The 17,649-nt window shown below is 36.3% G+C and overlaps 1 protein-coding gene across 4 annotated transcripts in view; it reads right to left on the bottom strand.

Annotated features, from left to right (window-relative positions):
* The window catches only part of LOC110286342 (uncharacterized), a 343,296-nt gene that overhangs the window by 289,157 nt on the left and 36,490 nt on the right, over positions 1-17,649 (bottom strand). For all 4 annotated transcript variants that reach the window (XM_085837621.1, XM_085837619.1, XM_085837618.1 and 1 more), the window contains exon 2: positions 2,009-2,172. In XM_085837621.1, the coding sequence (XP_085693747.1) occupies positions 2,009-2,172 (164 nt within the window). The remainder of the gene's footprint in view (positions 1-2,008; positions 2,173-17,649) is intronic.

The following is a 17,649-nucleotide window of genomic DNA, read 5'->3' on the forward strand; positions in this document are numbered from 1 at the left end:
ATCAAATGGCATTTCAATGAAAACTATGCATATGATAGGAAAGGCATACAAGCTTGATATGAAAAAATATTTTTAACTGGGTTATTAGAAAATTTTCAAAGCTAAGCTCATTGAAATGAACTTAATGAACTTGAATGAAGTTGAATCTTAAGACCAAGTCAGTTACTAATCTTTCCTTCCTTCCACTTGCTGAGCAGTAAACCATCTGCTTTGTCATCATCTAAATCACATTGCATTCTTCTAACATAGTTAAAATTTTTAACCATTTGTCATAGCAACTTGGGAGTTAGGGAACGAAGTATGTTTTAAAGAACACTGTGCAGTAATCTCCACATTACACAGTGCTGAGTGGAAAAGAATAGACTCAGTATCTAAAAATACTTCTTCTCTGATTGATTAAACAGGAAATTTTTAGTGTGCTTTATGAAATAGATCTACCATGAAAGTAAATGAAGAAAGTTTTTCATCCTTTTACCTAGTAATTCAAGATGAGTAATATTCCAAAATGGATTTTAAAATGTCTAGTGTTTTACTAAAAACTTCCAAATATATGAAACATCATACAAAACTGGCTAATACTGGCATAATGGAAGTAACGAATTATTCTATTTTTATATTTTCAAGAATTTTTCAACAATATAAAAAACTTACACAAAAATAGTAACTCATACCTTATGACAAACAAAACGTGATGTATTCTGTTTCATATTTTGGCATTACTACATTTGTAGAGAGATTCAGAAATGAATATAGAAATACATTAATATGCAATAATAGAAAATTCAACTATTTTCCATTACAATGTGGGTATCTTGCAATATGATTTTCATCATTTCTTCTATTTTTTCTGGCATTGAAGAACATTTCTTATTGATTATATGCCAAGAATTACTTTCATTAGAAACTTATGATCAATTACTAATTTTGCAAAAGTGACACAAATTTTCTCAATTCCAGTGGTAGTAATTATGGTGATCTGTAATACCGAGAGATATTTTATCCTACTTTTTCCATTACATAAAAAGAAACTTCACTTCTCCTCTGAGATAAAACCTTGTCATAGAGCCATATTCATACTTACAATGCTATTAACATACACTCTTTTGTGTAACTGTTTTCAGAGGAATTAAATTTTAATTACATAACATGTAATCATCATTAACTCAATAGTATGAGGGAGGACTGGGTGGGGGCAGCGACCAGGATTAGATGTGAATAAATAAGTAATTTAATGTAATAAAATTAAGAAACTCTCAGCCAAGATGGAACATTTAAATTAACCTGCTCTCAAGGTTCTGGGAATATGACCAAAGAGGGATAGAAAGAATATAAAAGCCAGGAGATATAGAGAAATGATATGAAAAACTGGTCTCTAGATATGATATGAATGATTCATATAAAAATTCACATCAGCTAATTGTTACCTGCAAAAGATACCTAAAATATTAAGAACTAAGCATAGATGGCCAATGGGTTCCTAGTATGACATTCCTAATGGAGGAGATAATGACACTTGATGGATGGTAAGGAATGGCGAGTCACTTTTCTTTTGGAGCATGTGGCCATTAGTTGGTTGTTTAGGCTACAGTGGATAACTCAACACACATGTGTGTATGGTCAGAAATAGCTAGAATTTGTTCGCTATATACATTAAAATATGAAGTTGGAAGAAATGAAAGATATTTTGGTGGACAGGTGGAAGGAGATAGAGGGAGGAAGCAAGAGATTGATATAATCAGGTTGCATTACTTATATATGCACAATTTTAAAAAAATTAAGAAAGTAGCAATTACTTAAAACAAAACCATAAATCAAATACAGAAAAAAAAAAAACTGTCACTCCTTAAACAGTCAGAGAACATAGCAATCAAAACTTAAAACTAGAAAGGAACAAAATGGAGATTTATTTTAGACCATGTAGAAAACAAACATATTCCTTGTTTCAAAACATCTTTTGTTAAGTGGAAAGACAAATAAAACAAAAAGAAAAAAACAAACCACAACTCACCTTTTTACGAATACGAGCAACTGCTTGTAGGAGTATATCCTGATGGTCAGTGCGGACTATGCCGAGTTCATTAAGTTGCTTCCTGGTGATGTTTAATAACCTTTCTCCATTGATTTCTGCACTTTCAAAAATTTCTCCATATGAAAGAAAACTATAATCCAAATCTGTGGAAGAAAAGAGGTAGGAAGCTTACCCTTGTAAACAAATCTACTAACATAAATTGATTACATGTTTTCATTATGAGTGAATCACTTATACTTTGCATTCCAAGAATCTAACAATGGCAATTTTGGTTTGACAGGTTAAAAAAGGGTCAGATTTTTGTAGTTGCTTATAGAAATATTTAAATAAAAAACCTAACTTAAAAAATAATTTTCAAATATGTAAGTACAATCAGATTATAAATGCAGTTACACACATAATCTATTAAATAATGTACAAGACTTAATTGAAGTGAGATAAAATGTGTTACTAATTGGGAGGCCACTAATACATGGAATAATATAAAATATATTTTTATAATGAAATGTAATTGAGGAAAATACATAATAAAAATATTAAAAATTTTAAAAAAACATTATTCACCTTTTATAGTTATATGCCATATGATAACACAAATATATGGTAAATAAAATTTAATCTATTCAAAAATAGTAAAAAAATAAAATCTTGAGTCTTAGAAAAGAAAAATACAGTTAATAAAAATAAATTATTTAAGAAGGATATATCTTAGACAAACTGCTTCATAATAATACTGAAGAAATTCTAAAATTTCTTATACACAATTAGTGAAGTGCTCTTTCTTGTAAATCTACAATGTAAACAGAAGCAATACGATGATATATAAAGATTAGTATGTAGAATATGATGGAGGCAATAACTTAAGATGTCAGAATATGTAAAGTTGCTGAACTGAGTGGGTGAAAACATGAGAAAAGACTAAGTAAACTATAGAATTAGGAATTTTAACCGTATAACAGAATAAATTATATTGTAAATTTTCAAAATTAACTTATAATTTGTTTGAAATTTAATGCTGAGCATTTCTTTAAATTAGTATTGCTAAAATTTTAGGAACTAATAATGCACAATGGCTAATACTGACAGTATTTATTTGCTTCTTATTAAATAATTAGGCCAGGTTAATGTTTACATTCATAGTTTATATGATTTACTATTTTGATAATATAAATAAGATTTTATGAAAAATATTTAAACTGCTTTGCAAAACTTGTTAAGTAGTTTTCACGTGTGTATTTTATTGTAGTAATATACTAATTAAAACCATGTTTGCATTGTTAACTACTGAAGGGAGCCGCCTTAATATTCTCTATTAGTTTAGTCTATTTTTTATTTCAATATATATTTTAAATATATATATTTCTCTTATTTTGAAGTTTTATAATTCTATTAATTTTCAAGTTTTATAATCTTATTACTGCATATTCAGGAAATACTCTTGATTAGTCAAAAATTAGTAATGGTTGTATATGCAACTCAGCTCCAAAAGTCAACATCCCTAAGGGTGGACATTCAGATGTCCATTTTCCCACCTTTGTACTTGATGTTATAAAAAAAAAAAAAAAACTTCTTTGTTCTATACTAGAAAATAATAAGAAGCATTACTCAGTTAAGTGTAACGTAATCACTTAAAGTTGAAGGTCACTGATCTCAGCTTACTTATAAGTTTATTTTCTTTTATTAAGGGATGAAAGTTAGCCATTAGATTTGGAAGACTACATAGTATATAAATTTCTAAAACAAATTAGAAATATTAGGAAAGAGCTATAAAACTGTTGAAAGCTAAAGTATCACTGTAATCCTTTTCATAAGTTATAAATGATTTCTAATGCTTATTTCATTATGGTAACTAAGTATGATAAAAAGATAAAAAATATTATTTTGATGTTAACAACTTTGTAGAAAAACTGAAAATAAACATATTCATGTCCAATATGATATGAATATTCTTATTCTTATAAAATTGAAATTATGCCCAGTTATCTAGAACATTAAAATCTTATTTGGAATCATTTTTGTTTTCCTTTATTCTTAATGAAAATTACTGAGAAACTATAATATTGAAGCCATCAGGTCTTTTGGAGGGCAGTCATGATAGATTCCTTTTTGTGAATACTCCACAGCCTCAGTAATATTGTCAGGCCTTGGGACTCCCCCTTGAGCTAGATCCCACTTTGGGCCTGTCACTGGACCTTTTTTCCTAAGGTTCTTCTCCATTTCCATCCCTGCGATTCTTTCAGATAGGAACAATTATGGGTCAGAGTTGTGACTGTGGGATGGCAACCCCATCCCTCACCTGATGTCCTGTCCTCCAGCTGGAGGTGGGCTTTATAAGTTTCCTCTCCCTACTGTTGTGCATTTTATGTAAAGTTCCTCCCTTTGAGTCCTGAGAATTTCTCATCTCCTAGGTCTCCAGTGCATTCTGGAGAGTCCCCCCAACCTCCTATCTCTGAAGGTTGCCTGTTTACATTCTTTCTGCTGGCCTTCAGGGTTTCAGTCCTTTTCTATCACCCAATACCAGATCAGGTTTCCCTCTCCCCAACTAGTACCCTCCCATCCACATTCCCTCCCAGGTCTTTCCCTCCCTCCCTCAGTACTTGTGATTGCTTTCTTCTCTCTCTCAAATGGGACTAAGGCATCCCCACTTGGGCACTTCAATTTGTGACCTTTTTGAGTTCTGTGGACTGTATTTTGGCTATTCTGTGTGAGTTTGAGACAAAATTTCACACAGCCTAGCCTGGCCTTGAATTTGGTATGTAGCTTTGCTATGACTTTCAACCTGATCCTTCAAACTAAGTCTGAGATGGGCTGGGATTTCAGGTATAAATTTTCATATCTGGCCAAATAAACTAAAATAGTTGGACTCCTTATCTCATCCTCTTAACCACTATACTATAATACTTGTTGTAATTGAAATATTTTGAGTTTATATATGCGTTCCATGACACAAAACAAAATTTAGAATGCCATGTTTGAAGATAGAAAGAAAATCACATCCTGAGTTTTGCAGGCAAATGGATGGAACTAGAAAATATCATCCTTAGTGAGGTAACTCAGACCCAAAAGGACATGCATGGTATGGACTCACTAATAAGTGGATATTAGCCAAAAAAAAGAAAGAAAAAAAAAGGTTCATAATACTGAAGATACACAGAACTCAAAAACATCAAAAAGCTGAAAGAATGGAATGGGCCAGCATAAAGAATGGAAACAGGCAACCTCAGGAGATAGGAGTTGGGGGGGGGAACCTCCCAAATGTAACAGAGACTTGGGAGGTGAGAGACTGTCAGGCCTCAAAGGGAAGGACCTTAGATGAAATGCACAACAGTAGGAAGAGGAAACTTATAGAGCTCACCTCCAGCAAGAAGACAGGACATCAAGTGAGGGATAGGATTGCAATCCCACAGTCATAACTCTGACCCATAATTGATCCTGTATGAAAGAGCTACAGGAATGGAAATAAAGAGGAGCCTGAGGAAAAGAAGGTCCAATAACAGGCCCAAAGTGGGATCCAGCTCAAGGGGAGGTCCCAAGGCCTGACATTATTACTGCGGCAATGGAGCACTCACAAAAAGGGACTGATCATGACTGCCCTCTTAACAAGCACCTAAAAAATTCAGGGGCAGATATTTGCATCCAACCCATAGACAAAAGATGCTGACCCCTGTAGTTGAATTATTGGAAAGCTGGAAGAAGCTGAGGAGGAGGGCAACCTTGTAGGAGGACCAGCAGTCTCAATTAACCTGGACCCCTGAGATCTCTCAAGACACTGAACCATCAACCAAGCAGTGTACAACAGTTGATATGAGGACCCCAACACATATACAGCAGAGGACTGCCAGGTCCTGGTTCAGTCAGAGAAGATGCACCTAACCCTCCAACAGAATGGAGGTTCCAGGGAGTTTAGAGGTCTGGTGTGGTGGGGGAGTAGAGACATCCTCATGGAGACAGAGGAAAAGGAGGAGGTATGGGATGGGGAACAGTGAGACCGTGGACCCGGAGGGGAATAAAATCTGGAGTGTAAATAATAATAATAATAATAATAATAATAATAGTAACAATAACAACAGCAACATAATCAAAGTGTAAACACAAAAGAAAGAAAGAAAATCACAATCTCAGTCAGGTAAGTATCCACACCTTTGAATGTTTAGAAAGAGCATAGTCAATTTGTGTAACTCATCATTCCTTAATTTAATTAGTTTACATATCAAACAAATGTGTATTGCTACAAATTATAGAGAACAGGAAGAAGCACAACAAAATTTACACTTAAGGAACTTATAACTTAGTTTTATATACCTAGGAATGGGAACATATGAAAAGGTAGTAAAATCTATCACAGTAAAAAATGGTTTACATCGCTCTAGCTTGCCCAGGATCTTATGATCAGGGGTGAGGAGAACACAACGCCTGTTCCAACACCACCAGGAGTAACTGGGACCAGCAGGATCCAGGGACACAGGAACCCCACCCAACCAGTGGTTCCGGTTCCTTCCAGTCTATTCTCTGGTCTACCTTGGACACAAACTCAGCAGCCAGTCCCACAGCCACCAGGGGAGGCTCCACTCCCAGGCACTCTAGCATGATCAGGATCCCAGGATCCCAGGACTTTGGTCACACCAGGATCTCAGGGTCTCAGAGGCAGCTTGACTCCCAGGAACTCTGACACACCCAGAATCTCAGGATCACAGGGACAGCTGGATACTGAAGAGTTCTGACTCAACCAGGATTAGAGGAAAGACAGGCTCCAGTCAGATATAGCAAGGGCAGAGAGCACTAGAGATAATCAGATGGTGGGAGGCAAGCTTAAGAACAAAAGAAACAGAATTCAAGGCTATATGGTATCATCAGAACACAATTCACCCACCATACCAATACCAAGTCCTGGATACACCATCACACTGGAAAAGCAAGATTTGGATCTTCTCATGACAATGATGGAGGACTTTAAGAAGGACGTAAATAACTCCCTTAAAGAAATACAGGACAAGACAGGTAAACAGGTAGAAGCCCTTAAAGAGGAAACACAAAAATTCCTTAAAGTATTACAGGAAAACACAATCAAAGAGGTGAAGGAAATAAACAAAAACATCCAAGATCAAAAAGTGGAAACAGAAAGAATAAAGAAATCACAAAGAGAGACAACCCTGGAGTTCGAAAACCTAGGAAAGAGATCAATAGTCATAGATGCAAGCATCACCAATAGCATACAAGAGATAGAATAGAGAACATCAGGGGCAGAAGATACTTTAGAAAACATTGACACAACAGTAAAAGAAAATGAAAAATGAAAAAAGCTCCTAACCATATGCGCACAGGGGGAAAAAAACTCCCTGAACAGAACACTGATGGCTTGTGCTGTAAGATCAAGAATCTACAAATTTAAAATCATTAAATTGCAATGCTTCTGTAAGGCAAAGGACACTGTCAATGAGACAAAAAAAAGCAACGAACAGATTAGGAAAGGATACCAATCCTACATCCGATAGAGGGCTAATATCCAATATATACAAAGAACTCCAGAGAAATAAATAACCCTATTGAAACATGGGGTGCAGAGCTAAACAAAGAACTTACAACTCAGAAATATCAAATGGCCTAGAAGTACCTAAAGAAATGTTCACCTCTGGTGGAATCACCATGCCTGACCTAAAGCTGTACTACAGAGCAATTGTGATAAAAACTGCATGGTATTCATACAGCGACAGGTAGATCAATGGAATAGAATTGAAGACCCAGAGATGAACCCACACACCTATGGTCACTTGACATTTGACAAAGGAGCTAAAACCATCCAGTGGAAAAAAGACAGCATTTTCAACAAATGGTGCTGGCACAACTGGCAGTTATCATGTAGAAGAATTCGAATCAATACATTCTTATCTCTTTGTACAAAGCTCAAGTCTAAGTGGATCAAGAAACTCCACATAAAACCAGAGACACTTAAACTTATAGAGGAGAAATGGAGGAAAGCCTCAAAGATATGGGCACAGGGGGAAAAATTGCTGAACAGAACAGCAATGGCTTGTGCTATAAGATCAAGAATCAACAAATGCCGGGCGTGGTGGCGCACGCCTTTAATCCCAGCACTCGGGAGGCAGAGGCAGGCGGATTTCTGAGTTCAAGGCCAGCCTGGTCTACAAAGTGAGCTCCAGGACAGCCAGGGCTACACAGAGAAACCCTGTCTCGAAAAGCAAAAGAATCAACAAATGGGGCCTCATAAAATTGCAAAGCTTCTGTAAGACAAAAGACACTGTCAATAAGACAAAAAAGCCACCAACAGGTTGGGAAAGGATCTTTATTAATCCTAAATCAGATAGGGGACTAATATCCAATATATGTAAAGTGCTCAAGAAGGTGGACTCCAGAAAATCAAATAACCCCATTAAAAATGGGGCTCAGAACTGAACAAAGAATTCTCAACTGAGGAATACCAAATGGCTGAGAAGCACCTGACAAAATGTTCAACATCCTCAATCATCAGGGAAACGCAAATCAAAACAACCCTGAGATTCCACCTCACACCAGTCAGAATGGCTAAGATCAAAAATTCAGGTGACAGCAGATGCTGGTAAAGATGTGGAGACAAGGACACATGCTCCACTATGTTCATACCAACCTTATTTATAATAGCCAGATGTCCCTTAACAGAGGAATCGATACAAAAATGTGGTACATTTACACAATGGACTACTACTCAGCTATTAAAAACAATGAATTTATGAAATTCTTAGGCACATAGATGTATCTGGAGGATATCATCCTGAGTAAGGTAACCCAATCACAAAAGAACTCACTTGATATGCACTCACTGACATGTGGATGTTAGCCCAGAAACTTACAATTCCCAAGATACAATTTGCAAAACACAAGAAAATTAAGAAGGAAAACCAATGCGTGGATACTTCATTCCTCCTTAGAATAGAGAACAAAATACCCATGGAAGGAGTTATAGAGACAAAGTTTGGAGCTGAGACAAAAGGATGGATCATCCAGAGACTGCCCCACCTGGGGATCTATCCCATAATCAGCCACCAAATGCAGACACTATTGCATATGCCAGCAAGATTTTGCTGAAAGGACCCTGATATAGCTGTCTCTTGTGAGGCCGGTGCCTGGCAAATACAGAAGTGGATGTTCACAGTCATCTATTGTATGGAACACAGGGCCCCCAATGGAGGAGCTAGAGAAAGTACCCAAGGAGCTGAAGGGGTCTGCAACCCTATAGGTGGAACAAATATGAACTAACCAGTACCCCCCAGAGCTCGTGTCTCTAGCTGCATATGTAGCAGAAAATGGGCTAGTACGCCATCATTGGGAAGAGAGGCCCCTTGGTCTTGCAAACTTTATATGCCCCAGTACAGGGGAACGCCAGGGCCAAGAAGTGGGAGTGGGTAGGTAAAGGAGCAGGTAGGGCGAGTGTATAGGGAACTTTTGGGATAGCATTTAAAATGTAAATGAAGAACATATCTAATAAAAAATTGAAAAAACGAGAAGCTACAACCAAAAAAAAAGAAATTTATTTATTAAACCATAAAGTAGATGTTACAAATTAAATGTCTCAATAATAGAACTAAGTATTTAAATGAAGAAAAAATATTGAATGTGTCCTCATAATAAAGAAGTTAAATAACTCAATGATATAGGTACTTGAGTATATACAAGTTCATATTTTCTATGTAAGTGCTACATATTTCTTTAAAAACAGAACATCATAATAAATGTGACATTTTATAAAGACTACTGAAAATCATTTTACCAATGTATTTGTAATATCTGTATAATATTTTCTATAATTCCAACAGTTGCTCCAAGTACTTCTGTTACTGAAAGCTGCTTTCTAGATTCTAATTTTGTCTAAATGTTTTTTTCAGAGGTATGGATGGCAAATACATGACAACTGTCTTTTTCTGTCTCATTCCTGTGTTAGATATTATTAACTTACCATAATACCATTTCTCAAAATTCAACCATACAACATTTCTGAAAGTCTACATTTAAAGAAAGTTCTATTTTACTCCTTGTATTTATAAACATTTCTCTTTAAATATTGTACCAATTAAATTTATTATCTCTATATCTGGCAGACAATAAACCTAGTTCCTTAATAATTCCCCAAGTGTTACCACCATACCTCCTTCTACTCAACAGATTTCAATGGCTGTGTTCTACTTCCTACTAACTAAATTTGTAGTATCTGATCTAAAGTTCTTTCATAATCTTGTTCCACTTACAACTCTTCCCACCCAAAAATTATATCCCAAATAAGCCAAACTGTCCCAAATATCCCATATTCTCAAATATTCCTGAATTTTCCCATGTCTATGACTCTATTACTTCTTTCACCATTCTAGAAAGCTTCTCTATCTTCTCACTAGTAGGTTAAGATCCTACTACTTTTACTAATAAACTCCTTCTTTTGTGTTTCCCTAATGCTATTCACTTACTATAAATGGCTTATGTACTTGTTTACTGGTATGTCTTATTTTTCTACTAATCAAAAAGGTGCTAAAATTAAGGTATACATCAATGCATTTTTAATTTCTTGTCTCCTATAGTTGAATACAGAACACAGTAAGCATTTCTATAGGTGGAAATTGAGTGCATATTAATATTGAATCACTGAATCAGTGACCCATGCCAGAAGGAGCCTTAACTTTCTCCTGTGTTTTATGAAAATGCTCATGGGTAACTTTCTTTGCTTATCACATAATTAGATGGCAAGAGTGATGGTATGTCATGGACAGGAACCAGGCAAACTCAACATTTCAGATTGTCTGTGAAAATCTCTCACAAGAAGAATTGTATGTCATATCCATGTTAATCAAATAACTTTCCTCTTGAGAAATGTTATTTGATTCATAAACATTTTAGATAATTCCACTGTAGTAAATTTGTACTTTTCAATGTTAAAACGTTAAAAATGTATGTGGCATAGGCTAGGTAAATAGTTCAGTGAAACAAATGTTCTAACTGTAAATCTCCAGAAATAAACTCAGGGAATAGCTATGCCTATGCCTTTAATCCAAATGTTGTGTAGTAGAGACTTGTGGATCCTAAGAACTTGTTGGCCAGTCACCTTAACAGAAATGGGAAGCCTCTGGTGGACAGATAGAAGAAGACAACTGATAGTTTCTTTAGGCCTGTGCATATACAATCACAAATAAATGCACCTATGCATACATCACACACACACACACACACACACACACACACACCACTACATATACACATGAGTGTGTCATTACTGGTAGTATTATAATGAGCCAACTTGCTGGTACTTTTTTCAATATTATACCTTACAGTTACAACTTAATGCAGTTATTCTCAAACTTTAACTTATATCAGAATCCCTCAGAGACTGGAAGTTCTGGCATAATACTATAACTCAGCAACTGAGGCAGTAGGAGCATGAGTTCATGACAGGCCTGTGCTTCATAGATTTATGACATTGAAACTGGGATGTAGATTTACAGACTATTCTGGAAAATTAGATAAGAACTGTCTCAAAAATAACTAGCTAAAAGTCATGAAAGTATCTAAAATTAAAGAATATTTTTCTACTGCCGCTTTAAACGTGTTTTCCTTTGTTAATAAGACACTCTACATAAATTGACTTAGAAACAACCATGTTGTTTCAAGTACTGTGAGACATGGAAGAAAAAAGCAAAGGATAATCCTTAAGAAAAAGAAAACTGTTTCAAGAAAGCTAGCATACACATGGATAATCTAACAGTATAAATAAGAAATCAACAGATGACACATCCCAGATCAAACTTGAAATATTTGCAATCCATAGATCTTTCAAAATTTGTGCATGATTGAGGCATATTTACCTAATGAAGGTCAGAAGATAAAACCTCTTTCATATACATCTTTCATTTTTTACAATGAATAAATATCTTAAGCCAGTGTGAGAGACACTAGACACTTACTAAAGTAGTAGTGACTGCTTACCTTATGAAGGTAAATTACAATAATTCTTTCAGAATGTCATTACAAGTATGGAAGTACAACTTTATGTATTAATTCAGGTGAGTTTCATTGGTCTTAAGCTGACAATATGAAATTGACACTACATATATTATTTCTGCTATGAGCCACTTCAACCAACAATTTCAGACAATTCAACTGTCAGTATGGAATCTAGGGATTAATCAATAAAATTACTCAGTATATTTTCCTGAATTGCCATAGGAAGAATTGAGATGACTATCAAGATATTTTCAATGAATTCTGGCAGAATCTCAATACAGTGGCCAGGCTACAAAGTAAAGCATTTAAAAAGAGAGCTATCATCCCAGTTTCAATGTCATAAATAATCATTTACCCTCAATTTCCATTCAGCAGTTTATATAAACTCATAAAAGAGAAAATTTTTATGGTTTTATATAGCTGAAATTAATTCAATTGTTAAAATGTTTATGTGTACTTTTAAACCATAAACCTCTGACCACTTTAAAAAGAAAATAGAAAAAATCATTTCTTTTTCTAAGCATTGTAAAAGTGACAAAGCAACACTTTTTAACTTCTGCCTAATTTATAAGCAGATTTAATTTATTCCTGGCTCTAATACATTGGCATGGGTAATATTCTAATCACACTTTACCCTGGAGCTTCTATCATTAACCAAGTAACTTTTTTTTTGTTTCAATTATTTTTGCTTTTCGCTTAATTTCTTAGTAAAGATTAAAACAGAAAGCAAACTAAGCTTCCTTCATTAGTCTAAACACTCAGCAGTCTAAAAGCTTAATAGATGTGAATATTTACTCTTTTATGTTCAGAGATCATGAGTTTAACTGAGAGACAAAACAGGGGCTAAAATCTAGCTATACTCAGCTTGCAAAGAGATGAGGCCTGATGTGAAACTGTATTCTCTCTGAAGGAAATATGCCATTTTTCTTTATCTAAGGACATATTTAATTCTCCATTAAATACTCCTAAGGGACCTAGCAATGCTAAAAGGAAGATAGATAGATAGATAGATAGATAGATAGATAGATAGATAGATAGATAGATAGATAGAAATAGACAGACAGACAGACTGACAGACAGACAGATAGACAGATATTTCAAACGGGTACATGATAGGCTGGCAGCAATTTGCAGAAAAAGCTTTTTCCTCAATATTTTAATATTATTCAGCTACAATTCTACACTGACCAACCACTTATTTTATGTACATCTTTAAGCCATTAGAAACTAGCTCCATTTTCATCCTTGTATGTTTTACCTACTGAGATCACATGCACTGTTAAAAAGATTGGGATATGCATATTTATAGAATCCGAATATAGACAAGTACTAAATAACAAATTTTTGTTGGTTGTTAGGGATCATGAGCTCAAGGAAAGCCTTGAGATCGAGGATGGCTAGAAGGGAAAAGTAATGACGGTATGTAAGAATGCATATCTATGTTCAGCTCTCCAGAATCTATGTAAAAGCAGAATGCCATAGCATGCATATGTGATTCAAATACTCCTACTGAGATATAGGAGGAGAGAGAAGAACCACAAAAAGTGTCAGTGCCAACTATACACAGAGTAAAGAAGAGACTTTGTCTGAAATAAAATGTAAGGAAGGAACTGGCACATCAAATTTTCCTGATACTCATACTTGTAGCATGGTATGTGTGTGTTCTCATTCTCACAAACACATTCAAACTTTAAAAAATTAAGTAATAAAATAATAAATAATAAAGTAAAATATAGTTATTGCAGTTTAAAAAACAGACAAGATGCAAATAGTCTTCCACATAAGATGCAGGCATTCGAGCAGCCTACTATCCCAGAGGGAACTCCACTCTCCTGCCACCTCTCTTCTTACCTCTATCATACCTGAGACTTCTGAACCATACAGGTTTGCTTGCATTCCCCCACCAGTCTTCCCTGCTGGCTGAACCCTCTCTGCCAAACCAACCTGCCCTTAGCAGCCTGTCATCCCAGAGGGAACCTCCTTTCTTCTACAACTTCTCTTCTACCTCCAACAATCCACACAGGTAAACATCCCTATCTCCATCAGAGATTATCTTTCCTGGTCTCTGAGGTCTTTGAACCAACCCAAGATGCTCTAAGCAGTCTGCTAGCCCAGGGAGACCTCCATTCTCCTGCCACCTCTCTACCCACCTTCACTGGACTTGAGAGTCCTGAACCACACAAGCCTGAAGGACTAGAATGAAGCCCAAGAATACCCATCAGAGGCCTGTCACATCAGATATATCAAGGTTCACCCCCTTTCAATACCTACTACAACAAGAACATCCAGGAACTAAAATCATTCAGATGGGTAAAGGCCCTGGAAAAAATACAATCAACAAAAGCCAGGGGAAATTTTGATATCTCCAAAGCACAGATTCCACACTTCTCCATGCTTTGGATATTCGAACACAACTGAAACACAAGAAAAGGACCTTAAATCCAATTTTATAAGCATGATAGCATCCTTTAAAAAGGAAAAAAATAAATCCTTTTAAGAAATACAGGAAAATAAAATCACACAGATAGAAGACTTTAAAGAGGAAATAAATGACAAGTCCCTTCCAGGCGGCGCCAGCACCGGGTCACCTTGGGCGTGGAGTCAGCGGACACCCCCAAGGTCCCGCAGAGGACTCTCCACTCGATCTTAGGACCACCAGTGAGTAGAACACAACTTCTGTTCCAATCCAATTGCGTGGGACCTGAAGGGTCACAAGTCCCTTCGGGTCTGCGGCAGCACTTAATCACCTGGGCACAGAGTCGGTGGAAACTCCCAAGGTCCCTAGAGGACAACTTCTGAGACAGACCCCATTTCGGGCTCCAGACATCCGGGCACCTTCCCTGCCAGAGGAGAGGTGTCCACCCTGCCAGGAAGGGCTGTGCTGGAGCACCTGGGGGGAGCCATCTTGGTTCCCAGATCCCTCTGAAACTAGTCTGTGCAGGTGAGAGTGTGGACTACAGAAGCTAGCAGCTTCTGTAACAGGCTGAAGAAACACAGCTTCTGGGACAGGTCCTGTTTCAGGCCTTCATCTTCTGACTGGAGGGAGGTCCGAACACCAGATATCTGTGCACCTTCCCTGTAAGAAGAGAGCTTGCCTGCAGAGTGTGCTATGACCACTGAAACTCAGAGGAGAGAGCTAGTCTCCCAGGTCTGCTGATAGAGGCTAACAGAATCACGAGAAGAACAATCTCTAACCAGAGACAATTATAACAACTAACTCAAGAGATTAACAGATGGCAAAAGGCAAACATAAGAATCTTACTAACAGAAACCAAGACCACTCACCATCATCAGAACACAGCACTCAAACCTCGCCCAGTCCTGGGCATCCCAACACACCTGAAAAGCTAGACCCAGATTAAATATCATATCTCATGAAGATGGTAGAGGACATCAAGAAGGACTTTAATAACTCACTTAAAGAAATACAGGAGAACACGGCTAAAGAGTTACAAGTCCTTAAAGAAAAAGAGGAAACCACATCCAAACAGGTAATGGAAATTAACAAAACCATACTAGACCTAAAAAAGGAAGTGGAAACAATAAAGAAAGCCCAAAGTGAGGCAAAGCTGGAGATAGAAAACTTAGAAAAGAAATTTGGAACCATAGATGCGAGCATCAGAAACAGAATACAAGAGATGGAAGAGAGAATTTCAGGTGCAGAAGATTCCATAGAGAACATGAGCACAACAATCAAAGACAATGTAAAATGAAAAAGATCCTAACTCAAAACATCCAGGAAATCCAGGACACAATGAAAAGACCAAACCTATGGATAATAGGAGAAGATGATAAAAAAGATTTTCAACTTAAAGGACCAGCAAATATCTTGAACAAAATTATAGAAGAAAACTTCCCAAACCTAAAGAAAGAGATACCGATGAACATACAAGAAACCTACAGAACTCCAAATAGACTGGACCAGAAAAGAAATTCCTCTTGACACATAATAATCAGAACAGCCAATGCAATAAATAAAGATAGAATATTAAAAGCAGTAAGGGAAAAGGGTCAAGTAAGATATAAAGGCAGGCCTATGAGACTTTTCACCAGAGACTATGAAAGCCAGAAGATCCTGGAGAGATGTTATACAGACACTAAGAGAACATAAATGCAAGCCCAGGCTACTATTATACCCAGTCAAACCTTCAATTACCATAGACGGAGAAAGCAAAGTATTCCACAACAAAACCAAATTCACACATTATCTTTACACGAATCCAGCCCTTAAAAGGATAATAACAGAAGAAAAAGAAAAAACAATACAAGGACAGAAGCCATGCCCTAGAAAAAGCAAGAAAGTAATCCTTCAACAAACCAAAAAGAAGACAACCATGAGAAGAGAATACAAACTCTAACAACAAAAATAATAGGCAGCTACAATTACTTTTCCTTAATATCTCAATATCAATGGACTCAATTCCCCAATAAAAAGACATAAACTAACAGACTGGCTACACAAACAGGACCCAACATTTTGCTGCTTACAGGAAACCCATCTCAGGGAAAAAGACAGACACTACCTCAGAATGAAAGGCTGGAAAACAATTTTGCAAGCAAATGGTCTGAAGAAACAAGCTGGAGTAGCCATTCTAATATCGAATAAAATCGACTTCCAACCCAAAGTCATCAAAAAAGACAAGGAGGGGCACTTCATACTCATCAAAGGTAGAATCTTCCAAGAGGAACGCTCAATTCTGAATATCTATGCTCCAAATGCAAGGGCAGCCACATTCATTAAAGAAACTTTAGTAAAGCTCAAAGCACACATTACACCTCACAAAATAATAGTGGGAGACTTCAACACACAGCTTTCATCAAGGGACAGATCATGGAAACAGAAACTAAACAGGGACACAGTGAAACTAACAGAAGTTATGAAACTAATGGATTTAACAGCTATCTCCAGAACATTTTATCCTAAAACAAAAGGATATACCTTCTCAGAACCTCATGGTACCTTCTCCAAAATTGACCATATAATTGGTCACAAAACAGGCCTCAACAGATACAAAAATATTGAAATCATCCCATGCATCCTATCAGATCACCATGGACTAAGGCTGATCTTCAATAACAACATAAATAATGGAAAGCCAACATTCACGTAGAAAATGAACAACACTCTACTCGATGATACCTTGGTCAAGGAAGGAATAAAGAAAGGAATTAAAGACTTTTTAGAGTTTAATGAAAATGAAGTCACAACATACCCAAACTTATGGGACACAATGAAAGCATTTCTACGAGGAAAACTCATAGCTCTGAGTGCCTCCAAAAAGAAACTAGAGAGAGCACACATTAGCAGCTTGACAACACACCTAAAAGCTCTAGAACAAAAGGAAACAAATTCACCCAAGAGGAGTAGATGGCAGGAAATAATCAAACTCAGGGGTGAAATCAACCAAGTGGAAAAAAGAAGAACTATTTGAAGAATCAACCAAACGAGGAGCTGGTTCTTTGAGAAAATCAACAAGATAGATAAACCCTTAGCACAGGGACAGCATCCTAATCAACAAAATCAGAAATGAAAAGGGAGACATAACAACAGATCCTGAAGAAGTAGAAAACACCATCAGATCCTTCTACAAAAAGCTATACTCAACAAAACTGGAAAACCTGGATAAAATGTACAAATTTCT

The sequence above is a fragment of the Mus caroli genome, unplaced genomic scaffold, assembly GCF_978045245.1.
Source record: "Mus caroli unplaced genomic scaffold, Mus_caroli_1 scaffold_5, whole genome shotgun sequence".
NCBI lineage: Eukaryota > Metazoa > Chordata > Mammalia > Rodentia > Muridae > Mus > Mus caroli.